Source organism: Pleurodeles waltl, chromosome 4_2 (assembly GCF_031143425.1).
Source record: "Pleurodeles waltl isolate 20211129_DDA chromosome 4_2, aPleWal1.hap1.20221129, whole genome shotgun sequence".
NCBI lineage: Eukaryota > Metazoa > Chordata > Amphibia > Caudata > Salamandridae > Pleurodeles > Pleurodeles waltl.
This window is the reverse complement of record NC_090443.1, coordinates 319,451,468-319,478,027: the sequence shown is the minus strand read 5'-3', so window position 1 is coordinate 319,478,027 and position 26,560 is coordinate 319,451,468. Positions and strand designations below refer to the sequence as shown.

General features: G+C 42.4%; 1 protein-coding gene across 1 annotated transcript in view; it reads left to right on the top strand.

Moving 5' to 3' along the window:
• Nucleotides 1–25,939, top strand: part of CACNA1I (calcium voltage-gated channel subunit alpha1 I) — an 842,691-nt gene extending 816,752 nt beyond the window's left edge. Inside the window, exons 32-37 of the mRNA XM_069231287.1 lie at nt 7,790–8,116; nt 8,392–8,538; nt 9,075–9,194; nt 19,006–19,180; nt 22,399–22,595; nt 23,292–25,939. Of these exons, the coding sequence (XP_069087388.1) occupies nt 7,790–8,116; nt 8,392–8,538; nt 9,075–9,194; nt 19,006–19,180; nt 22,399–22,595; nt 23,292–23,951 (1,626 nt within the window). The 3' untranslated portion in view covers nt 23,952–25,939. The remainder of the gene's footprint in view (nt 1–7,789; nt 8,117–8,391; nt 8,539–9,074; nt 9,195–19,005; nt 19,181–22,398; nt 22,596–23,291) is intronic.
• Nucleotides 25,940–26,560: the final 621 nt, after the last annotated feature.

Sequence of the window (26,560 nt, the reverse complement as noted above, 5' to 3'; positions counted from 1 at the left end):
CATTCCATACCATTCCACACTATACAGTGACAGACCATACCAAAAAATACGACAGGCACACTATACTATACCATACCCAGGGCCATTGCAATAACGCAATTGTGCAGCCACTGAAATTTCTGCATAATTACATATTAGTATACAGGCCTTTTGAAACATAATCCTTCATTTGCTGCAAAAAAAATTGTTTTAGCTCAAAAGGTTCAAAAGTTACTAAAAAAAGGAGCGACACATGTTACAGCACAGTGGACAGCCATTTGAAAAGGTTCACTGGTTGCTTATTGTTATACGTTGGTGTTAAAATGAGGTGAAAACAATGCCCAACAGGGTTAACAAGTGTAAAAATGACAAACATAACACAGTATTACTATCATAAAATGTGCTGCATTACACCACATAATTTGCCTTTCCTTACCACCTAATTTACTCAATCCTGCTGCATAATTTGGCCATCCCCTCCCACATAATTCCACTGGCCCTTACCATGTCATGCCATGTCAATCCATGCCATACAATGACAGCCCATATCGTACCATACCATACAATGACAGGACATATCATTCCGTACCATACTAAAGCATAGCGCTCCATACCAAACCCTACCAAGCCATGCTATACAATGACAGGCTGTACCATGCTATAGCATACCATATATAGTATTACAGACAATACCATGCCATGCAATACAATGACAATCCATACCATGCCATACAGTGACCGCCCATGCAATACCATAGCATGATAGTGTCATAGGACTCTCATTGTACCAACAAGACTACTGAATTTGGGCAGCAGCACCGAAGAGCGTGATGGCCCGAGTCTGATCCCACACCGTGTGACAGCTGTCGGCCTAACCCTTTAAGCTAGGTAGCAGCACCTCACCAGAACCTGAGAGTAAAGGTGATTTGTGTCAGTCTATCACGTGATGGGCCATACCATACCATAAGACTCCTCAGAAAGGTTGTGGTGGAACAGATCATACCTCTTTCTCTCAGTTACACACGTCTACCACATACAAAGACAAACAGAAGCAGGATTTGGTTCAATACATTTATTGAAGCAACTGCATTCTATGTAGAAAGCCATGAATTGTGATTATAAGGATAATGAAATATTACCATTAGAGCGGTGGCTAGGAAAGTGAAACAAAGGAAAAGTCCCACCATACTATCACAATAATGATTCTAAAATCCGTACCTGCACTACTAAGATTCTACATGAGACCAATAGTAGTGTTAGCCCCAATCTGCCCATCTAGTCCCCGGAAAGACACCCAATCTCCGTACCTTTAATATAGGTAGAGAAGAAGTCTGTTGTTCTGCTGGGAGTCCTCCCACAAGGATGAAGAGAAGGCGCAGAGTTTCAGAAGAAACAACGTGCAGCATGGGATGACAAGCTGGCTGGAATGTGCCCTCTAAGATGGTGGGGGCAGAGTGGTATTTTACAATAAACCATCTGATGTTCTAAGAACTGCACAGATGTGATAATACGTGTTTTGCCTGTGTATTGTAGACGTCGTACTCTTTGTAGCGGCAATGCCCAGTAAACTATTGTTTGCTACCTTGGGTTGAGCATAGGATAAAAGTGTCATGCAACAAAGTGAATAGCATATGCTGCCTGAAAGGGCAACTTATAAAAATAATAAAATATCTCCACTGAAATGAAGCTTGGGCTAAAATAATAAGAGGAATAAAATAAAATGCAACTAAGTGAAAGGGCACAAGCCGCAGGCCTAATGCTAAAATAATGTGCCCATATAAATGCTAAAATAACCCCAGGACAATAGCTTTAAGATACCTTACTGTACCATGCTACACGACAGGCCATAGCATACTGTAGTATACGGGATACCATAATATACAATGACAGGCTACACCATACAATACTATACAATCACGTGCCATACCATACCTTATACTATACAATGACAACCCATACCATACCAAGCTATACAATGGGAGGCTGTACAATAGTATAGCATACCAAACCATATCATACCAAACTATGACAGGCCGTACCATATAATTATTTACAGTGATAGCCCATATGATACTATTCCATACCATACCATACCATTCCTTACTATACAATGATGGGCCATACCATGCTATAGTATATTATGACAGGCCATAATATACCATGCTATAGAGTGGCAGATGATGCTATACCATACCATAGTATACAGTGACAAGGCATGCTATACCATAATATAATATACTCTGCAAGACAATAACATGCCATACCATAATATACTATATAATTGTAGACCATACCATATCATGACAGGTCATACCATACCATACCATACCATACTGTTCCACATAATGCCCTATAATAACAGCTCATACTATACCATACCACACCATACAATACTGTACATTGATAGGTCATATCAAACTATACCATACCATACTATACAATAACAGGTCCTACCATACCACACCATACCATGACAGCTCATACCTTACCATACAATACTGTACAACAACAGGACATAACATTCCATACAATACTAAACAATGACAGGCCACACATAGGGGGTTATTACAACTTTGGAGGAGGTGTTAATCCGTCCCAAAAGTGACGGTAAAGTGACGGATATACCACCAGCCGTATTACGAGTCCATTATATCCTATGGAACTCGTAATACGGCTGGTGATATATCCGTCACTTTACCGTCACTTTTGGGATGGATTAACACCTCCTCCAAAGTTGTAATAACCCCCATAGTATAGTATGCTAGCCCGTACCATTCTATACTATAGAATGAGAGGCCATACCATACCATACTATACAATTACAAACCATTCTGTACCATACCATGGCATATCATACCATACTTACTATACAAGACAGGCCATAATGTACCATGCAATACCGTACCGTACAATGAGAGGCCATACCATACAATACTATACTATGACAGGACATACCATATCATACGACAGGCCATACCATACTGTATTATGATATACAATGGCTGACCATACCATGCAATACTATGCAATTATAGGCTATAGCATACTGTACTATACAATGACAAGCTATACCATACCAAACAACACTGTACAGTGGAAGCCCATCTGAAACCATACAATACTATGCCATGCCATAACATCATTCTATATAATGACAGACCACACTGTGCTATACCACACTACACTATCTAATGATATATCATACCATACTAAACTATGCCATACCATACTATAAAATGACATCATACCATATCATACTATACCATACTATTAAATGACAGGCCATACTATACCATACTAACAGGATATAATGACAGGCCCTACCATACTATACAGTGACAGACAATACCATACCATTCTATGCAATGACAGGCCAAACCATGCCTTCTCATACTAAATAATGACAGTTCATACCATACCATACTGTAGAATGACAACTGTACCATAACATACCATACCACACTCTGCAATGGCAGGTCATACTATATCATACCATTCGGTGACAGGTCATACCATACCACACCATGCCATAATATACAATGACAGACCACACAATACCATACCACGCTATACTATATTATAACAGGCCATACCATACCATACTATACAATACAATGACATGCTGTACCATACCATAGGATGCTGTGCAATGTTCGACCATACTATACTATACAATGACATATCATACCACACCATATCAATCTATACAATGACAGACCATACCATACAATGCCATTCCATATCTTACTATACTATACAGTGACCTACCATACAATACCACGCCACACCTTACCATACCACACAATGTAATGACAGGCCATTCCATAAATTATCATTCTATACATTGTTAGGCCATACAATGCTATTGCATACAAATCTGTACTATACTATACGACAGGCCATACCATACACCGACAGGAGGTACCATACCATACTTTAAAATGGCAGGCAATACTATAACATACCACAGCATACAATTACAGGTGGTACTGTAGCATACCTTGCCATATTGTGCAATGACAGACCATACCAAACCATACCATATTACACTATACAATGACAGGTTATACCCTTCTGCACCATACCAAACTATGCAATACCATTCTGTGCAATAACAGGCCATACTATACTATACAGTGACAGGCCATACCATACCATAAAATAACAAGCCATATAATTCCATACATATCATAGTATACAAAGACAGCCATATCATACAATGTAAGTCCACAAATTAAGTTTTGTTCCCAATAAAGTTCAGTTTAGCGTTTTTACTTTTTTTTTAAAATATTGCCTATAGCATATGCCACCCATAAAAAATACATTTGAATCTTCTTACAGAAATTTGCACCTCTGCTCCCTCACGACCAGCTAACAGTCTAACAATCAACATTCCAATCCTGTCTTCACAGGATAACAAGACCACAACAGATGCTGTACCATATCATACAATGGCATACCATACAATAACAGGCCATACCATATCATACTATGTTATACTATGTATATTATACTAAACTATACTATACAGTACTATACTATACTATACAACAGGCCATACTATATCCTACCCTACTGTACCGTACCATACTATAAAATGACAGGCCATACCATACCATACCATACTGTACTGTACCATGCTATACAATAACAAGGCACAATAACAGAGCACACCATACTGTATCTTACCATACACTATATTGCCATACCATACTGTACAATGGCAAGCCCTACCATATCATGCCATGCATACTATACAGTGATAGATCGCACCATACAGTCCCATAGTATACAATGACAGTCCATACCATAGCATACTGTACAAGGACAGGCCATGCTATACAATGGCAGGCCATACTTTGCCATACTATACTAGGATAGGCCATACTGTGCCATATTGTATTGTATTGTAATCGTATTTATATACTGCTTGCTACCCCTGACGAGGCGTCGAAGCGCTTTTCGGTGAGTAGCACGCTACTCTGGAACCCAACAAGAATTAGTGATGGATTAGTATTGGGAAATAATGAGTACAGTTTTAGTATTATTATGAGTTAATTTGACCCACGGATATGAGAGTTTGTTAGTTAGATTGACTGGAGTAATGGAGGGGTGGAGGAGGAAAGAAATCCAGAAGTGTTAATTGGGAGTATATCCTTCATTTACTCAACCCAAAAGCTTGGGATGAGTAAAGGGGGATGGAGGAGGGAAGAGTATGTGGAAGGGTTAGGAAGAGCATAGTAGCAGGGTGAGATAAATGCGGGAGAATTTAGGGTTGTGTGGGAGGTCACGGTAGTAGAGTGAGGTTTGGTGAGTTAGATGTGGAAGCGGAGGGAAGAGCTTAGGCAGAGTTATTTAGGAGACGATAGTAGTAGAAAGGATTTGGGATGAGTCAGAGTGAGAATGGAGGATAGTTTGATAGAGACATGACATATGATGATGGGTAGATAAGAGTGATAAGAAGAGAGCAGGAATTCATAGATATCTAGTATAACAACCCACCCAGGAGCCATGCAATGATCCACGAACATGGCAAGCACAGAAACAACATATACACATACATACATATATATATATATACACACACACATGCAAATACACATGAATACACACACATATGCACATACAATACATAATAAACTCACAACAAATTAGCAGGCAAGGGACAAATTCAGTAATTATTTCAAACAACCAATATTGACTCTTGGTTTCAAGGGGTAAATTATTTGCCCTTATTTATTCCATTTATTTGCAAAATACAGCATCAGACTCATTAAAGAGCAACCTGTCTCTTATTCTATCATCATGGCGTGGATATATACAAATCTAAATACATTTATATTTACAACAAACATTTCTTACAAACAGTACACTAATGGTCTCAAACATAACCAAAATCTAAAAGAAAACATGTTCCCATCTCCAAAGCTTTAAAAGATAGTCACTATAACACAATTCACAATGTGATCTAATATCGTATGGTAACCAAGGATCTTGCACCCAGCTGTACAATACCTAAATGTTTTTTAGAAAGGTATTATGTAGTGCTAAACCACTTATGTTTATTAATTAATTATCACTCCAAGCCCTTGATTCCACTAGCAAGATGTTGACGTGTTTCGGCCTTAACACTCAGGGCCTCGTCAGGACTGGCAGGGGGCACTGGCACCGCTTTCTTTCCATTATGATGTGTATCCAACCTTATGAGTTATTATCCTCGTTCTTGATTAATTCTATTTATCCAAGCCACTCGGTCTAAGTATAACCATACATATACTGGGACGTTGACTTTTAAATTGCTCCTCCACTCTGTATGTGTACCCGGACCTCACGTAGCCTGAAGGCTGCAAAACGCTGCCTTCACTTTTAAATGAGTCGCGACTCATCATAATGGAAAGAAAGTGGTGCCAGTGCCCCCTGCCAGTCCTGACGAGGCCCTGAGTGTTAAGGCCGAAACGCGTCGACATCTTGCTAGTGGAATCAAGGGCTTGGAGTGATAATGAATTAATAAACATAAGTGGTTTAGCACTACATAATACCTTTCTAAAAAACATTTAGGTATTGTACAGCTGGGTGCAAGACCCTTGGTTACCATACGATATTAGATCACATTGTGAATTGTGTTATAGTGACTATCTTTTAAAGCTTTGGAGATGGGCACATGTTTTCTTTTAGATTTTGGTTATGTTTGAGACCATTCGTGTACTGTTGGTAAGAAATGTTTGTTGTAAATATAAATGTATTTAGATTTGTATATATCCACGCCATGATGATAGAATAAGAGACAGGTTGCTCTTTAATGAGTCTGATGCTGTATTTTGCAAATAAATGGGATAAATAAGGGCAAATAATTTACCCCTTGAAACCAAGAGTCAATATTGGTTGTTTGAAATAATTACTGAATTTGTCCCTTGCCTGCTAATTTGTTGTGAGTTTGCTTTGGCTAGTATCCTAAGCAGGCGGGGGCTATAGGATACTCCCCCTTTAGGCTTGATCATACAATACATAATGGCATGGCATCCTATACAATGAAAGACTATACCATACCATTCCATACAATACAATGACAGGCCGGACCATACTATACAATGACAGGCCATACCATGCTATACCATATTATGCAATTACAAGCCATATTATACCATCCAATACCATGCCATTCTATACAATGGCAGGCCATACCATTCCATACTATACAAAGACAGGCCATACATACCATATCATACCATACCGTATCATACTGTTCTATGCTGTACACTGACAGGCCATATTGTATCATACAAATTGGAACCAAATCTCAGATTTAGAAAGTTCCTCACATTTTTCAAGGCATTTTTCAAAGTAGACCTCGTCCTAGAATGGAACATTTAGATGTCACATATCATGCTCCTGAAGACTCTGTATATGAGCTTTGGAGGGTTAGATTAGAAAGCCAAAATGAATTTTAAAAAGTATAATCAATCTTGTTCTAACTCTTCACAGCCCAGATGGCTAGTGCCTAGAGTATATACATTTTGTACACAAAACATACATGTACTTACTCACTTCTTCACTGACATTAAAGTTCAGCCATTATATGGAGCACGTTACTTTTGATATCTTATTCCTGTATATAGAGGGTGCTCTTGATATATTATGCCACTTTGAAATATGCTAAATGAGGTGAGCACACACTTATTTCATACAGCAGATTTTAGAGGCTATTAGAGGTGTGTTGTGAATGCAGTGGGACTAACATCACCTAGTTACCCCACACTTTGAGTAAGGTGAGGTTTACCAGTTGTGCCATTTGCTTCTCTCTGCCTTGCAGGACACACTGCGGGACTGCACCGGTGACGACCGCAGCTGCCTGAGCAACCTGCAGTTCATCTCACCCCTGTATTTTGTCAGCTTTGTTCTCACTGCCCAGTTTGTGCTCATCAACGTAGTGGTAGCAGTCCTCATGAAGCACCTCGATGACAGCAACAAGGAGGCTCAGGAGGATGCTGAGCTGGATGCTGAGATTGAGCTGGAGCTGGCCCATGGCCTCTGCTCTCAGGGAAGTGGCTCGCCTGGATCTAGTGGGGATACTGGTAGCCGGGGAGGCAAGCCGACGACCGAGGGCCACTGCAGTCTGAAGTGCTACTCTCCAGCCCAGGTAGGGGTCTGGTCAGGTGATATATCTGATAGCAATGGGTCTCCACTCTTAGAGGAGTGTCACATGTGTAATGCCATGTGCAGTTATAGACATAATTTAAGGCATTCTGTGTTTGAGCTCACAACATTTAACAAGGGATCAGGGTCAGATTTTGTGGTATAACCAGCCAAATCTGTGTACTTAAAATGCTTAACTTGTACGGAGCCTCTGCAGAATATCTGTACAATTCCCCAACCTTTCTTTGTCTTTCTCTCCACGTTGCTGCCTTGCTCTAGGAGAACCTATGGCTGGACAGTGTGTCATTGATAATCAAGGACTCATTCGAAGGGGAGCTGATGATCATCGATAACTTGTCTGGCTCTGTCTTCCATCACTACTCCTCTCCAGCTGTGTGCGACAAGTGCAATCACGACAAGCAGGAGGTAAACTTTTTATTACATGACACATGGATTCTGGATTTTCTGTGTGTCAGGAGGACAGGTTGTAAGGAGCAATGTTTGGTTGGCCAACTATGAAAATGACAATGTTGATTACTGAGAAGGTTAAGGATTATGTGAGCAATGAAGGATGTAGAATTCACTGCAGGATTGTGATATAAACACCAATTCAGTAGAAGCTCACTCATTCCCCATGAATGGCCTTCAGCACTTCACTGTAGTATTTCTCATTTCCAAAGTCTGGCATGCTTTTAAATGCATTTTTGCCCACCTACCTAAGAATCAAGCTGCCGTCACAGACAATGCATCAGATTCTCATCACAAACTCATCTAATCAGCAATAGTGCCAGAATTAACCATAGGTTTCCCCTTCCATTGTATTGGCTGATGATAGAGCCCCAAGGAGCCTAAGGGTGCAGGTTGAAGAAGAACCTCAAGGGGCAAAAACCAGATGCTAGGTCTGGCCAGCTTTGAGAGAGTATCAGGTTCTCACTAAGGAATACTTCTTCTCCTCTCCCAAGGTGCAGCTGGCTGAGGTGGAGGCCTTCTCCTTAACTTCAGACAAGTCATCCTCAGCGCTGACTGATGACCTAAGCTTAGACGATCACAGCCTCTGTCAGCTGAACAACAAAGATGGCAAGGTATGGAGTCATTTGCTAAAGCAGCATCTTTATGAAATGTGTTTTTTTTTGTTGTCAGCTCATTACAGGCAGTCCTTCAAAATTATTTTTTCCAGATACAACTAAGATATTGCAATGTAAGATCCATACATACCATATTTCCCTGAAAGGTCAGGCTGTAGACGTCTGCCTCTGCTCTTCTTAACTGTCCAGCCCTTGGTCTGTAGATTGATGTGCCTGTCTGTAACCTGCATTGCCAGCCACACACCTGATAATCCTGGTGATGTCAAAATCAATGCTCCTGTCTATTACCTGCACAGCACACTCCCACACACCTTGTGTTCACAGTGATGTTGATCTATACCTTGGTGCATCACTCCCTGTTAACAACAACAATACTCTTCCATACCTGATGTGACTATTGTTGCTGGTTTGCAAATTAGTGCAACTAGACTTGTTAAATGCACATCTCCCTCTCTCAAATCTGTTGTCCGAGCTAAAGACAATCTCTAGACTATTTCATCTGTCCACATTACCTTCACAGTCCCTCTCACAAGCATAATTTCCCTGGTAATGTCAGCCTATAGAATGGTGGATGTGCTCGATACCTTTTCAGTACACTGTATGACAGCATAGTGCCCTTGGTGATGTTGGTTGATAGATTGATACACAAGTTTATTTCCTCCAAAACTGAAACCCTCCGGGCCTGATGCCATACGTTGATGTTCATTCATAAACTGATAAACCTATCTTGCCTGAGAGGCTGACCTTGTATTAAATTAGTGGAAGAGGAATGGGCATGGCTGATTGGATGGACAACAGTAGAATCTTTGAGGGTACAAAGGGCTATTTACAAGATTGCTGACAAAGCCTTGAGGAAATATGTACATCTGAATGGCATTTGCAACATTAGAAGTATTGGGGAGATACATAACCATGAATGAGTTGGAAATCCCATGAAAGTCTGAGGAGGAGCATAATGGGAAGGACACTGCTGAACGTTTTGAAGAGGTACATAGCCATGAATAGGATGGAAATATTGAAAGAACTGAGGTTCATAAACATGAGCGGAAGGGGCAACTCAGGAACTGTTGAGGGTGGTACAAGACTACGAAGGAGAAGGATACCATGGGAAGCACCAAGGAGCTACATGCCTTGAAGTAGATGTAAAACAATGGGCCTGTTTTCAGGAGGGAAATGTATAACTATGAATGGAGTCCCCAGCATCAGAAATGTTGAGGAAATACATTACAATGAATGTGGCAGATTAAATTAGAAGTGTTGAGGAAGTGCATGGTTGTACGTCAGAAGGACAACACCATGCTCATTACAGTGTTGAAGAGCTGTACAACAATGAAAGAGATCAACAACACTGGAAGTTCCAAAGAGCATTAATAACAGAAATGTGGTGGCAAACATCTGATGTGTTGATATGTATTAATATAAATGGTATGAACAAGTGTGAAAGCATTTTGGAAATAAGTGGGATGTTAACATTGGAAGCTTTGGAGAGAAATATCACTAGGAATGTGATGTGCAGCATTGAAGGAGATGAAGGAATACATGGGTGGGATGGATCCTGGACGCTTTGATGAGCACCAGATGTACTGAGGAGCCTTGTGATTGTGGAGTGGACACACTGGAGATACATGATGATGAATGGGATAGATAACACTGAAAGCACTGAAGGGCACTGTAAGTGTAAATGGGATGTACAGCATTGGAAACTGTAGGAGCTATATCACTATGAATAAAATTGAAGCACTGAGAAGAGCTGAAAGAAGACAGAAAAGCTAGATAGATGGCATGTGAATGCGTTGAAGCGATACAGAACAGGATTGCATTCTTCAAAGTGGAAGCATTCGGGGGCTTTGTAATAGTGAATGAGGAGTACAACATTGGAAGCTTTAATGTGATATATAACTATGATTGGAGGGGACAACTATGAAATCCTTAAGGAGATACTTGGCTCTGCAAAAGGTAATAACTGTGAAAGTGTTAAGGGCCATACTTCGCCATGGCTGGTATTGCCACCACCGGGCATGTCTACGAGACACAGTGATAAGAATAGTACAGAGAAAATTGGAAGCATTGCCTAGCCTTACGAAAGGAGTGAGTAGAGGAGCTGTAGGGGGATAATCAAAAGGAAGATGGCAAAGAAAGGTGTGTGGGAATCCCTGTAAGATTAAGAGATACAGCAAAAAGGGAGTAAGGAAGACGAGATATTAAGAGGGGAAAGAGGAAATAGGAAGCTAAAGTGAGAGGAACATAGGGAAGAAAGAGATAGAAGTACAACAGGTAGGATGAAAATACTAAACACATTAAAAGAGAGAGAATGAAAGTAACAGAAACAGAGTGGTAAAGATGAAATGACTGAGAGAAAGGGAAGGACAACTGTAACTCACTGAGACAAACAGGCTTGTGGACCAAACGCAGAGGGAGACATGGAATACATGCACGGGCAAAGGTAGTGTCCAGCCCATTATCACTGTGCAGAAGAGGGGACTAAACTTTGTTAAAAACCATTTCTGTAACTTACCTCTAAGCATAAGTGTGATGTTACAATTCACACTGGTGCATACATTACTAATGAGTACGAAGGCGGCTAACTGAGGGACTGAGTCACTGTACGCTTTATGAATGAAACACTTCAGTGGTTCTCTGCAACAGCAGAACAATATCTTAGCCACTTTTTAGACTTATGTATTTAAACTGATAATTCCTTAAATTGAGAATAAAGAAGTCCCTTAGAAGGGTTATTGCTAAGGGCCTGATTTAGAGTTTGGAGGGTGAGATATTCTGTCACAAAGTTGACAGATATACCCTCCTCTGTGAGTCTTAGGATATAATGCACTTGTACTAAGGTGGGCGGGATATCTGTCACATTCGTGACAGAATAACACATTTGCCAAACTCTAAATCAGATCATAAGCCCTTGTGTTTTTACACATTTTCAGTGAAATGTACAGAGCAGCATTCTTTCATTTGCAGTAAAATTGTATATTTTTTGCTTTGGTAATGTTCACCTGTTAGCTGATTCCATGTGTGCAGAACTCAGCCCGTGGCATGGGTTGAACTTCACACCATCCGTGAATCAAAAAAGCAAAGACTTGAGAGCACTTTTAAATGGAATAAAAGCACAAGTTTCTGATAGAGCCACTCGTGAGTTCCAATAAATGTCTCCTCATGGAAACAGGCTATGAGAAGATAATGAAAGCAGAACCATTTCTAGGATTGAGTATCAAGTGTGTCTCTTCTTACATTCCAAGGATATCTTAAGGATGTGGGGGGCCTTGGGCCCAATGTATTTTAGGGACCCCTGTTTAGAATAGCTTTGAATTTAGGATTCAATTTCAGCTCTTCCATGCCCTCTTTGGCTGTGTCACTGACAAGTGTACGTGTTCACCTGTCCAAATTCCAAATCTGTTTACATCTAATATTCTGGGATAGTGACATGTGTTTTCAATACTGTAAGACCGCAGCAGCTCAATAATATTACAGCAAATAATATCTGTGACAACCTCCCATTTCTCATATGTGAGGTCCTATTGTGATCCTAAACCTTTTATGGCTGTTGCATGAAACATAAACACAAAGGCGGTCATTCTGACCCTGGCGGTAAAAACCGCCAGGGCCGGGGACCGCGGGAGCACCGCCAACAGGCTGGCGGTGCTCCTTTGGGCATTTTGACCGCGGCGGTACAGCCGCGGCCAGAAACGTAAAGTCGGCGGTGTACCGCCGGCTTTCTGCTGCCCAGGGGAATCCTCCATGGCGGCGCAGCTTGCTGCGCCGCCATGGGGATTCCGACCGCCATCCTGTTCCTGGTGGTTTCGGCCGCCAGGAACAGGATGGCGGTATGGGGTGTCGTGGGGCCCCTGGGGGCCCCTGCAGTGCCCATGCCAATGGCATGTGCACTGCAGGGGCCCCCGTAAGAGGGCCCCACTTAGAATTTCAGTGTCTGCTTAGCAGACACTGAAATTCGCGACGGGTACTACTGCACCCGTCGCACCCCTTCCACTCCGCCGGCTCCATTCGGAGCTGGCTTCCTCGTGGAAGGGTGTTTCCCGCTGGGCTGGCGGGCGGCCTTTTGGCGGTCGCCCGCCAGCCCAGTGGGAAACCCAGAATGACCGCTGCGGTCTTTTGACCGCGGTACGGTCTTCTGGCGGTTCCCGCTTGGCAGGCGGCTCCCGCCGCCCGCCAAGCTCAGAATCACCCCCAAAGTGTCTCTGCAAAATGTCTGTAATAGACTCTCACACATCACTCACATTAAAAATACATTTAAAATGGCATTAAAAACAATCGGTTTAAGAATTATTCAAGGTCATCAGGCCAGTCCTCTGCGGAGCAGAGATGGCTGGCTCTATCAGGGGCACCCTGGGCCACACATCTCTCTCTTTCACTCTCTCGGTAACACATCGGCACTCGCTGCTTTGTAGATATGGTTGAGGTGGACTTTTCATTGAAAAGAAGTTTCTGATTTTCCTGTAACTTTGCCTCCTATCGATAGATCTGCATGAAATGTGGCACACGAAAGGTTTAGTCAGCTAATGTCTGGCAAGCCAAATTTTTTGCAGTTCTGTGTAACGGGACGGGAGTCCAACAAGTTTAGCCAAACGTGGCTTCAAAGTAGAAGTTTACTGCTTTTGTTGGTTTGGTGTAAATGTGTTCAGTACTTTTTGGCATATAAGCATTTAAAAAATGTGCTGGTGGGATTGAAAGGGTTAACACTTTTGTATATCTCATACTTTTAAAGTTAGGATTCAGTAATTTTCATCCCCGTCAGCCACATATGAATTTTTCACAAACGTGATTGGCTGAAGAACTTGGTAGATCTCTTTTTTACCATCTTGACTTCCACCCTGTGATAAAAACATTTTGCACAGCAAGGGGGATATGAGGCATCATGAGAGGTGTCGGACCCAATGGAGTGCTGGGAGAACCCAGAGACGTGGAAAGGTCAAGCAAACTCAAGCCAGCGAAAACACACACGGTTTGCGGGTCAAAACCTGATCGTTCGAGCTGCTACTTTAAGTAGTGGATTTGTTTGCCATTTTGTAAAAAAGTCATGGACCAGATAAGATTTACAACTTTCTAAAAGGGTTGAAAAGTGAAAAAAGACATAGGGTGTGAGGCGGAGAGATAAAAAGAGAGAGTCAGAGAAAAATGAGAGAGCACTAAAAGCTGTGCACAGCGGAAAATGAGCACCCGCAGCAGGTTGAGAGGAGTGCCTGACCACATGCCAGGCACTGCGACTTCCTTCTTCTGTGCGGTGTGCACTCATGGCTGGTATGCCCCTCTGCACCTGGCCTACTGAAAAACACAGTTAAACAGTGAGTTAAGGCTCTGTCTCACACACCAAAAACCACTGAAATATGACTGTGATGGTATGCAACTTAAGCAACGCACGCCACAACTTGTGTTGCCCACCATGTACAGAGAGTTATATACATTAAACGGTGGGGGCAGCATACTGTTTTGGGATTGATAGGACTTACCAGACTTGTCTTCTGTTCAGGGATATGTGCAGTGCGTAAAGGCCCCTCTCATGTAAAGTTATGCTAAAATGAAAAGCCCAGCTCCTGTGCATTTTGCATGCCTACTATGTGATTGGTGACTGGTTGGAGGACTCTTTATTGTTTGTGATTTTGTGGTTACAGGGACTTGTAGAAGCCATTACGAATACCACTGGTAAAACATAGTACAGGGTGGATGGTCAGCAACGTCACACATGGAACATTGCCATTTACTTGTGTCCTTTATTTGCTCACTTTTAGGAAACTTCTTTTTTCATTGGTCTTTAGTACTCCTCGTGAGTATGTGTTTTCCAGCTGACTCCCGAGTGTGCCTGTCTTTCCCATCTAATTTCTGTGTTATTTTCTGTTGTCTGTGTACTTTTCCCTCACCCCTTCCATGATGCGGTCATCATCATGTGCTTCACCCCGTCATTGCTTTCTCACTTGTATGCTTCTACCCCTTAGCACGCGCTCTCGCCCTCTCTCTCTCTCTTTCTCTCTCTATTTTCTTTTTCTCCCCCAGTGCTCCACATTGCTCTTTCTCTCGACATTTGTTTTTCTCTGCCCCATCCATACCCTCTGTGTTGCTTTCCCCCCTCGCACCCTGTGTTGCTTACCCCAAACAGCTCCCTTTGTCTTGTTTCCACCCACCAAGCCCGAGTTGTTTTCCCACACCCACTTAAAAAAAAACATGCTGCGCATTTTTTCTTTTTATTTACTGAACCAGCTGATAGACTTTTCGTAATTCTTATTTAGCCATGCTGCACAGCCTTGTTAAAAACCACTGGCAAAGCCAATAGGTTCCTGAGGCTATTGCTTTGCCAATGTTTGTTATGCATCTGTTTGCGCAAACAGTATCTGTGTAGTATTCCTATATCAATATCATGGGTCTGATTGGGCAACCAGGCAGTACCTGAGGGCTTGTTTGATAGGTCAGTGCGTGGGCCAGTTTTTTTTTTAGATTTGTTAAATGGTCTGCTGGATCTGTTTTTACTGTTGATTTCCCTGATATTACCACAAGAATTGCCTGCAGCAAGCTCAAATGCATGCAGACCATGCAAAACATGTGCACATTATACCTTCACAAGTTCAAAAGTGCCCTATTTACAACTGTGAGACGCGTTTTTACCTATCTTATTCTCTAATGGGGCCAGGCTCTATGTTTTTTTCCAGTCCGACTCTGTCTATATTGACCGCAGTATGAGGCAAAGAGACAGGGGCACTCTTTGCGGAAGTACAAAATGTCAGGTGTAATGTTACGTCCTGCAATGTGCTTCACTCCTGTAACACCAGCCTAACAGTATACTGTTGATAATAGAGTCAGTACATCAAAACTGTAAAGAGAAAACCAAAAAAACAAACATCAATAATAACAGTAAGCACTGAAGAGGAAAAAAGAGATCTGTGGTATGTTTTGTCCTTAAAGTGACATAAAAATGCCTGTAATAGCAGATGTCTGTGACTTGTGAACGGTAACAATTCGTCAACGCTAGTGATGTACATTAAAAGGAGAAAAAGAAGACGGGTAAGAGATGCTAAGTAAATAAGATGAAAGGAGGGTATTTTATCTGCCTGGCTGGTCTCCAGGCTGTGTAATGGAGTAATAGGATATAGAGTCAGGGTGGTATACCCGCCATATGCATTCAGCAGTGAACGCACTATAAAAAAAAATACGCAATCGCGCTGTGCCAGGCGGGTGTTTCCGCAGCGCGCAGCAGGCCCCGGTTCTGTCGCTCATCAGCTATGCTAATGCTGTGCTGGGAGCCCGCCAAGAGAGCTCGCCTCCGGCTCCAGGGAATTCACGGCTCGGCGCTCGATCCATTCCGGAGGTCTCTGTGTTTGACCACATAGCTCCACTGGGTTACTTTAAGCGCCCGATCATTTAACCACAAAACTATCCGCATCGGGACTCCTCAGTACCAGGCCTGGCACCCATGCGACAGCTGCTCAACGCTAGACAACGCGCGGGTAGGAAACTCGCTGCCCCACAAGCCACTTTCACCCGACACCGACGTGTGCCAGGCCGCTGGCTCTGCCCTGGCTCAATCCGCAGGCCCTCTCTGGGCTGTGATGGAGAAGACTGGCTTTAAGTCTAGGAGTACCCCATTCGCACGTACCACCTTAAAAAACGTAAAGCAGTTTATTGTAAAATGAGTTAAAACCACGCAGTAAGTCGCAGTCTCACATAAAAGGAGCACGTGTACAGTTAAGAAGATAAAAAACATACAGAGTAAAAGTATTTAAAACAAATGACCATTGCTATAACCGTGTCTCCAGCTTTAAGGCTCCCATAGAATGCGACTTGCACCATATGACGCAGCTGATTAGAGCGCAGCCGGGAGATGCCTGTGGTCTCGTGCAAAGCTCCTACCCTTGTAGCACTGCCCAGCCCTTATCCCACAGACTTTATCCTTTCTTCATTCCTTCGAGGGCCGGAAACCCCTGTCTTCAGGGGAGGCCTTGTCACAGGGCGGCTATCCATGTGTTGGACCAACCCTGGAGAGTTCTGTCTCCCGCCAGCAGCTCTGCCCTGACCTTCCCTGTAGGCCTCGCCCCAGCACCGCCACCTGTACATCCTCTAATCCAGCTCTTCCAGGTCTACCACCCCCCAAACCTGCACTAACCACTTTAAAACCCCTGTGTATACAGCACTCTACAGCTTTATGGCTATGTCCACATGATATAAATCACATCCATACAGATCAATTCAGCATCTCCCATTGTTACCTACGCGTCTTCTGCAAGTAGCCTTTCCTGTGTGCTTTGAGTGGGCGTTTCACCTCAGTTCATCCTCTCCTAGCCTTTCGTGCTGCTCTCTTTATGGCCCTTCTGTTCTTGCAAGGCCTCTCCTGTGTGCTCACAGACCAGCAGTCGCAGAGTGGAGGAGAAGGATCCAATAGATCATGGGTACTCGCAAACATTTTCCCAGGGGCCAAAAAGTTTGGTCTGTGGCGTGCCTGGGGGCCGCATTGATGCCAGGGCGGTGACAGTCGGGTGGGGTGACTAGGGGGATTGGTGGCAAGGTAGGTGTAGGGGAAGCAAAGGATATACATCTAGTGGCTGAAATAAACAATGGGAAACCAGAAAACCTGGAATTAATCCCGTCTTTCCCACTTTTCCAAATTGTGTGATCCTAGGCAATTGTTTAGTGTTACTTTCCATCCTTTTTCTGCATTATCACATTTAAGATGACCTCGAAATTCATGATTCATGGTGTGTGCTGCACAAAACCTGCTTCTATGTTTGATTTAATAAACTATAATGTTGTTTATGTATGATAGGAACCCAGGCCACCCATAAAGTGCACATACCAAGTGACTTGCCTCTTTAATTTACTATTGGTGGTGTTCTCAGGGTAAGGGAAATAATTAATGTTTCCAAATTTATGTTTGAAAACTATCACTTTAAAAGGAATACATCTTAATGCACTGATAAAATAAATTGTACTAAGGCGAAAAGGTCTGCATGTTAACTTAATACACTGAATTTTGAAGAGACTGTCTTAGTTTTACACTTATGCTGCAAGATGTCTTTAAACATGAAGGCGTTTCTAAAGTTAAGTGCAGGAGTCCCTAGTTACTTCCTTTCTTTAGCACCAATTAAGTTTGAAATAAATGATTGTGTGTGTATTTAATATTTTTGTCAGTGCGGAGTCGAGCAAACAGCTGCCCAGTGCTCCTGTTGGGCCGCATGTAAAGGTCAGAGGCCCGCGGGCCGTACTTTGAGTATTCCTGCACTATATAGTAAGCTGGGACACTGGCATGCCGGGCAGCGGTGCCAGTCCTCATGCACAGCCAAACAGCATGAGTCTGTCTTCTTTCTTCCATTGCCACTTCTGATCTTTGTCTTCTCCACTAAGCCCTTTGTTTGTGTTTCAGGCAGAATGTTGTCAACTAGCGACTACATTGCTTGCATGTTGTAAACATTGAATATGTGTTTCAATGGAGATTTTATGAAGATGAATAAACAGTGATTATGAATACATTCCCCTCGTGTAATGTGGTGATAGAGTAGCTACTGAGGACAAAGAAGGGCCCTCCTTATGAAATCCTCTAAGATATTGGTGATTCAGTCTGGGCTGTTGATAACCTCATTTTTCATATTTGGTATTGGAACATCTTGCACGCTTACCCCGTTGAGGGAGAGTCAAGTCACTCTTTATGAGTGTACGTTCACATATATGGATCGTTCTCCCATACCGTTATGTACCTTGACGATGGGAAGTCCCTCCTTCACTCAAAAACTCACACCCTGCCCTAATTTGATGAACTTTTAGACACTTTTCGAGACTTACCTATCTTTTTCTCTTTCTCTCTTAGGATGACCAAGGAAGCCCTGACTCTCTTGGCATTGGAGCGTTCAACGAGAACTTCTTTCCCCTGGAGAGCATTTTGGGCTCGCCGACCATGGAGCACTATGCGGGCAATATAGAGTCAGTGCCTCAGAACTCAGATCAGCCTTGGGACACCTGGTTGAAGGACAGCACCATCCCAGGTGAGGCATAATTCTGCTGTCATGTGTCTCACAGAATTTCACTATTTCCTTTCTTCATCACCCCCTCTGCTGGGGCTGTCTGATGCAGGTGAGTCACTACCGATCTTCCCAAAAGTTTTACTTCTGCATCAGGAAGATTGTAACCAAGCAAACAGATGAAAACCAGAGAAGCAGTAGAGAAGAAACCTACATATAAGTCAATATTAAATGACATTCACTTTCTTAGCTTAGTGACCTCATTTAAAAAGAACAAAGACCAGCCAATCAGTCAGGATGCAACATCCTGTAGAACCTTCACCACAGAGGCTCCTGTCTCACAGATCGTTTGAGGACATCATTCAGATTATTCCTACCATGATCACAACCATGCACTGGTGGGAACAGAAAACAAACATTGCCAAGATTGTAACGTTTCTAGCACCAGTTTCTGACTATGTACTGACAACAGACGCTTCCCTGGAAGGCTGTGGTTCCTATCTCTAGGACTTAATGATCAGTAACAAGTGGAATCTTCTTCAAAAGAAGATGCACATCAGTCTTCTGGTGCTCAAAGCAATAGCTCTGGCCTTGGCCTCATTTCTCTCCAGAATTGAGAACACATCAGTACTGATATGAACGGACAATACAACCAGCATGTATTACATAAACAAGCAAGAGGGCACTCATTCACCGGAGCTTTCACTACTAGCGCAAGAAATACGGAAGTGGGCTATTCAACACCAAATTATGTTCAAAGCGGAACATGTCCCTGAAGCCACCAGTGTCCTCGCAGACACATTGAGCAGGACAGAGACTACCTGTCATGAGTGGGAGTTGGACCATCCCACTCTAGACAGCATCTTCGCACATTGGGGCAAACCAAATTAAATCTTTTTACAATGAGTGAGAATCAGAAATGCCAGTTATTTGCAAGCTGGAACCTTCAAGAGGGATCGTAGGGGTATGTGTTTTCAATAAGATGGTCAGAGATTTATGCATAAGCTTTTTCCCCAGAGCAATCTTTACATACATTTGATGTCAGACGATGCATAATTTTGTATTTTTTTTTGCACAGAATTAGTCAAATACTCAAAGCAGATCAGCTCTTTATGGCCTATGGAAGCTTATGAAAGTGAATACCAGTTTCCAAACAGACTACAGCACGATGGGTTGCAGCAACCATACAGTTCTGTCATAACCAAGCTGAGAAACCATTGACAAGCAAAGTTTAAGCTCATTCAACTAGGACTGTCTCCACCGCCACAGCCCTTTTTGTTGGTGTGCCTATTCAGCAAATAAGCTGTGCAGCTACAGGGTCAAATAGGCTATTGTCTGAATTCTGCGGAGAAGAATGATGCAGAGGTGGGACAGGCAGTGTTGCGCATTGTTTTAATAAGATGAACCATCTTTACATATCTTTCCCACCATCCTCTATGCTTTATATGATATTGTCTACAAATGTTAACTGCTAGCTATTCTGATTCACGCATGTGAATCTATGAAAGATCCAATACTGGAGAAGAAAAAAGTTACTTACCTGTAACTGTAATTCTCCAATTTTGGTATCTTTCATAGATTCACATGAGACCCACCCTCCTTCACATAAAGACTCCCCTTATTGTCATTCGTATTTTATCACACTTGTGCTGGAAAAACTGGGAGACTGGTGCATCCGAGGTGAGGGTTCTAAAGGGTGACGTTGCCTGATTGGCTGGACTTTGGGTCTTCTTAAATTAAGTTCATAAGCTATTAAAGTGAATGTCATTTAACGTTGACTTCTATGTAGGTTTTTTCTCTACTGATTTCTGTAATACCGTAGGACTCCCACTTCGACGATGGGGAATGATTCAAGCATGTGAATCTATGAAATATTCCAATACTGGAGAACTACCGTTACAGGTAAGTAACTTATTTTCTTTTGCTCCGAAAACATAATTTTGCTACGTTTTGCAAACACATTACTGAATTTTACACACTCCTCTCAAACCGATAACATTCCTTAAGATTTACTCTATAATTTCAAATTCTGATGAATTTTTATAAAAGAGCCTTGTATATTCTGTGGACTATCCTATATCAATTTACATTTTATGAAATTGTATGCATCAACAGGTACAACATTAAAGGGGATACCTTGTATCAATATATTTTTATGGAATTTTGTGAACTAACATTGTATCTGGTACATAACATAAATCACTGTGAACTTTGTAGTGCCTCCAGCTGTCGTTCAGGAAGGTATTATTAAGGGCATCATCCTTGCAGAGTCTTTTTTATTATCCTAAGATTCCTGGGTTCTCAATTTCAACACCGCACCGCCAATTAATATATTCTATCAGCTGTCATGGATCAAAGAATAGTCTATGGAATGTTGTGAAGGAACCTTGTGGCATTCCTCGATAAACCATATTTCAAGTTTAATTCTGCAAAGTTTTGTGAATAAACCTTGTAAAAGCCCAGTGGATATCCTGTACCAATTTGTATTCTTATATATTCTGTAATTTTGTGAATAAATCTGTACTACGTAACACTGGATACCCTTTCTGAATTTATATTCTATAAAATAGAGTCGGATGTTAAGTTTCAAGTTATATTCTATGGAATTTTGTGACTATATTGTATAAAATTATCTGGGGAAATGATCTGTTAAATTCTGTGAATAAATTGTGTAACATTTGGCGGGATGTCCTGTGTCAATTTAAAATGTGTGAAATGTTGTCATTTAATACTATGACATTACATGGTATAGCATACGCCAATTTATATTCTATGGAATCCTGTGACCGAACATTATAGCATTCCATGCATTATCCGTAGCAATTCATACTGTTTGGAATTTTGTGAATCAACGCCAACACAGTAGACAATTTTATTGTATTTAGTCTATTGAAATTTGTATTATTCCACAGAATGTTCTGTATACATGTATTTTCTATGACATTTAGTGTATCAACTGTATAGCATATCATGGTAATTTTTAAATCAATTTACACCCATTTTATGTCATCAGCCACCTTCATTGTTTCCCCTTTATTGCGTATTCTTCCTAGAAATCATAGGTCCATTTTTGTCCAGTTTTATAAAATAGAATTGATTAGCTTGTGTTTCCTCGTATTGTAATTTCACCTTATTTTAATAAATTGGTGATATTTATAAGCTGTTCATCATGGGATGCTTCATAGTAACTATGGGCTTCTCTTCTTTTTACCCTCTCCTCCCTATCTTTGATTGCCTTGCAGCATCCCCTACTGCCCTGTCTTCAGGTACCACCAGCCCTTTGTTACCTGTACCAGAGGAGTACTTCAGCTCCGACATCTTATCCACTCCACATGCTCTGGACCAGCCTCCCTGCCAAGCCGGCCTTCCCAAGTCCTCCTTACGGGGTTCCTGGGCATCACTGCACTCACCCAGTGTAAACTGTGCCCTTCTCAGACAGGTAGGGCCCATATCCTTCGACTGCTTTGGGAAATATTTATAGGTTGTCTTCAGACTTGGGTGAAAGAAGATAACCTTGAGGCAGATTCTTCTCTTTTAAATTCAGTCCTTGCAAATTGAGGTAAGTCCTTGAACCTGTCTGTGGACTCCAGGATACACCAACCTGGGCAAGAGAAAAGCTGTCTGCCAGTATGATCGATTCTAGCAAATGCCTTTGGGGCCAAGTCATTGATTTTAATTGAGAAGTGTCTCACATTAAACAAAAGAACATCACTACAGTATTTATCAAAACTGGCATCAAATATGAGACTCTGGGTCTGTCCCTTCTGTCCAGGTTAATAAGTTCTTCAGTGCACCGGAGACACATTTACCATAGTCTTCACCCCACTGCTCTTACCATCTATTTTATTAGTATCAGCCACTAAGGTTACACCCTCCGGATAGACAAATGTATGAACACATTTATGAATACATTCTAATCTACTAGCATAGAAGGATATAAAGACACTTAAAACCAGGAACCCATCTTGTCACAGATCGTTTGCTATGTTTTTTGTCTTTAGAAGAAGCTATTGCAAACTTCTAGAGAGCTAGCAAAGGGAACATGTCGAGTTCAGCAATGAACATCTTCTCCCTGAATCTCTTGCCTTTGTGTCATTATTTTCAATAACTATTACATTTTTATTTATTCCTGCAGACCATGGACAGTGACACTTCCCTGGACAGCGGCAGCTCTGCGAACAGCTTACAAACCACACTGGAGGACAGCCTAAACCTCAGTGACTCTCCCCAGTGTGCACTGGACATGCCCTCACTGTGCCCACTGCCCACCTCCCAAAGAACTGGCCTTGCTGACACTTTGACGCCAGGCCGGCGTGGCCGCCGCTTCTTCAGCCTGCAGGGCACACGACGGCACCAGCGGAGCCACAGTAGTGGGGGGAGCACCAGCCCCGGCTGCACCCTTCAGGACTCCATGGACCCTTCCGATGAGGAGGGTGGCACTGGGGGCACCAGTGAGCCCTCAGAGACCTTGAGTAGCTTGTCTCTAACCTCTCTCTTCTCCCCTCCACTCTTGGGCCCACCAGCTGGCATCCTGAAGAAGTCTAGCAGTGCTAGCAGCCTTGCGCCTCACTCCTCACGCGTCAAGGACCCCAAACCTTTCTACGCTGTTGACCCACAGGGCTTCCTGTCCATGCCCTCCTGGGTGACAGACTTCTGCCAAAGCAGCGTTCCGTCCAACAAGGTGGGGGGCTCGGACCGTGGAGGGACACTGAGTGCACGGCAGCCGGGATTGGCAGCCAATTGTAGCCCGGAAGCCGTAGAGTTCACCAATAGTGTGAGTCGAAGGAACAGATGAGGATGGTGTCCATTCTGGAGGGAACCTAATTCTGGCCTGGGTGAACCGACCAATCCAAAAGAACACAATTAATAATAATTTCAAATAATGTAACTCAATGTTACCTCACCGCGTGAGAGAGAAGCAATACACTGGCCCTACCGGGAGGGCTTGGCAGCTGCTATCTGGTCAACGGATGCATAGAGGAACTGGCTATTTGGCCAGAGGAAGCATAGAGGAACTGCTGTGTCCTAACATATTGTTATACATAGATATATATATATAGATCTATATATAGATATATATATGATTTTATCAACTGAAGTTTTGTTTTATTTTTGGTTTTGTCAAACCGCGGTCCTCTCCACGCCTCTTGAGACAATACAAGTATGTAGGGTAAGGAGGACGACAATTAAGGGCAGAGTCAATAAATATTCAAATGAATTTGTGCCGGAAGTCCGTCTAAAGGTGGGGAGAAGGAGGAGTGTAGAGTGAGAAACAGCTGGAACAGCATAGTTGGGAGAGAGAGAAAGAATGAACCAAAGAACCAGAGAGAGAGAATGGAATAGACAAAGAATGAGTGAATAGGAGACTGGGCAAGTGAGGAAAAAAGTATTGAGGAGAGAGGAAACCAAAAGCACAGAAGGGAAAGAGAGACCAAATGACTTTGGAAGGGGAGAGAGAAAGAGAGAGATGGAGATGGGACAGAGGAGTACTGTAAACAGAGTTTTGGCACACCACCATGAAACGAGGGAAGGAGAAACTGGCAGTGAGAAAGAGTGAAGAGAGATAGCAATTGATACTTTGAGAGAGATGCTGCAAGGCAGTAAACAATAGTTTGATAGAAAGACAGAGACTGGGGATTAAAATACAGGAAAGGCAGATGTGCTGACAGTAGAAATGCTAGTTCAGGTTGGTAGGAAGGCACCGAGCGTGTTTGAGACAAGGCTCTGCTTGGGCCTGCTCAGTTTCCCGTCAGTCCATCATTTTGTAGCCCTGTGGTTTGATGCTGCTCACGTAGATTTTGGACAGAAATAAATATCTTTTGCTGCTTGTTTTTTTTAAACATTTTGCTCCCTCCGCACATCCTTCAGTATTTCTGTTTTACCAAAAGAGGAGATATTTCCTTCCCATACTGTTCATGAAGAAGGCAAAGTTTCTGAAGGCTCTTTCTTGAGCTCTGGGGCCAGAAGGCTGTGTTTGTGTGGGTGGGTGGCTGTGCCCACAACCAAGTGTCCATGGCTTGTGATGGGAAGATGGCCTGTCTTGCTACAGGCGGCAGATTAGGAACTGTCCAAATGTAACTTCCTTCTTACAATCGGGAAATGTATACGTCTACACTGACCACTGCACAGGCGGGATTACTGCCCATCTCAGCTTGAGAGGAGTAAGTCGTACTGGTAATGATTGGTGTGGAGATAATTCTCTTTTTTGTCAAGCAGCAAAGAAAGTGACAAAGGCCTCTGGATGAAACTGTGGGAATCAAATAATGCCCTTATCGAAAATGCACATAGAGGGAACTGATCATGAAGTGAAGTGTTTAAACAATGATATTCATTTCTCACCAGACACCAGCTATGCTTCAGGCTGATACAGGGGAATGGTACTACGATTTATTACAAAAACCTAGCAAAGAGTGAACACAGCCAAGGTATTAGTAAAATTAGCAGTCTTTTTGAGGTTTGGTGTGTATGTCGCTCGTTAACAATCATGGCAAACGTATTGTGTTCTATACTTACTTTCATAGACTTTAGGTCGCCCTCCTTCAGCAAATGATCTCTTTTAGTCTGGAACCTTCAGCCACTGACACTCCACATTCTAAATTAGCTCATTGTAGTCTTTTAAACTCACTGTTTTCTATTGGCTGTTTGGGTTTGCACTTCCACCTCGAATTGAATGCATGAGGAACTATTTTACATCTGAAATCAGTAGACAAATGGCCCAGGAACGCTGGAAAGCAATATCTGACAAAAGCATATGAAAAACGGATGCTGCAGAAAATAAAGCAATCCTTTTTCTAATGCTTTGGTTTGTGTTTCAGAGCAATAGTTTTGACGTTTGCATGGAGTGCACATGCCTGATGCGAAAGCCGTACACATTCTTTACAAGTGCTTGTTTTTTTTTCAAAGTGACCTGATGTAAATAGTTGCTCTGAAAGGAAGTGGCAAAACACTGTGTGAACTTTTAAAGCCGTTTAACTGGCTTAAAAAACTGCAGATGTTGCGAAATAGAAAACCTTTTGTGACAATGCAGGGATGATCCAAGTTAACAAAGTCAGGCTATTGTTTTTATTTTCATTGTTGCTGGTGCTGCCCCTCAAAGGTATTTAGCTTGTCATTCACATGAGAACATGAACGTTAACTTCTCTGGGAAGCGAGATTATTTATCGATTACTTTAAATGAGCCACTCTTCTCTTGTCCATGTGAAACTGCAGTCAGACCAACAAACCCAACTCTCTGCCCTTGTTGTGAAGGCCAAGCAGCGCCCTCCCTGCTTCTGATCTTTCACCCATGCTTGCCTTGCAGCAAACTTAAAGTAATGATCTGCCCACTGGCAATGAGTGCCTAAGAGATTCCTGAGACTCTTCATTGTCACAAAAAACTCAGAGCTTTGTGTTATTAGATGTAAT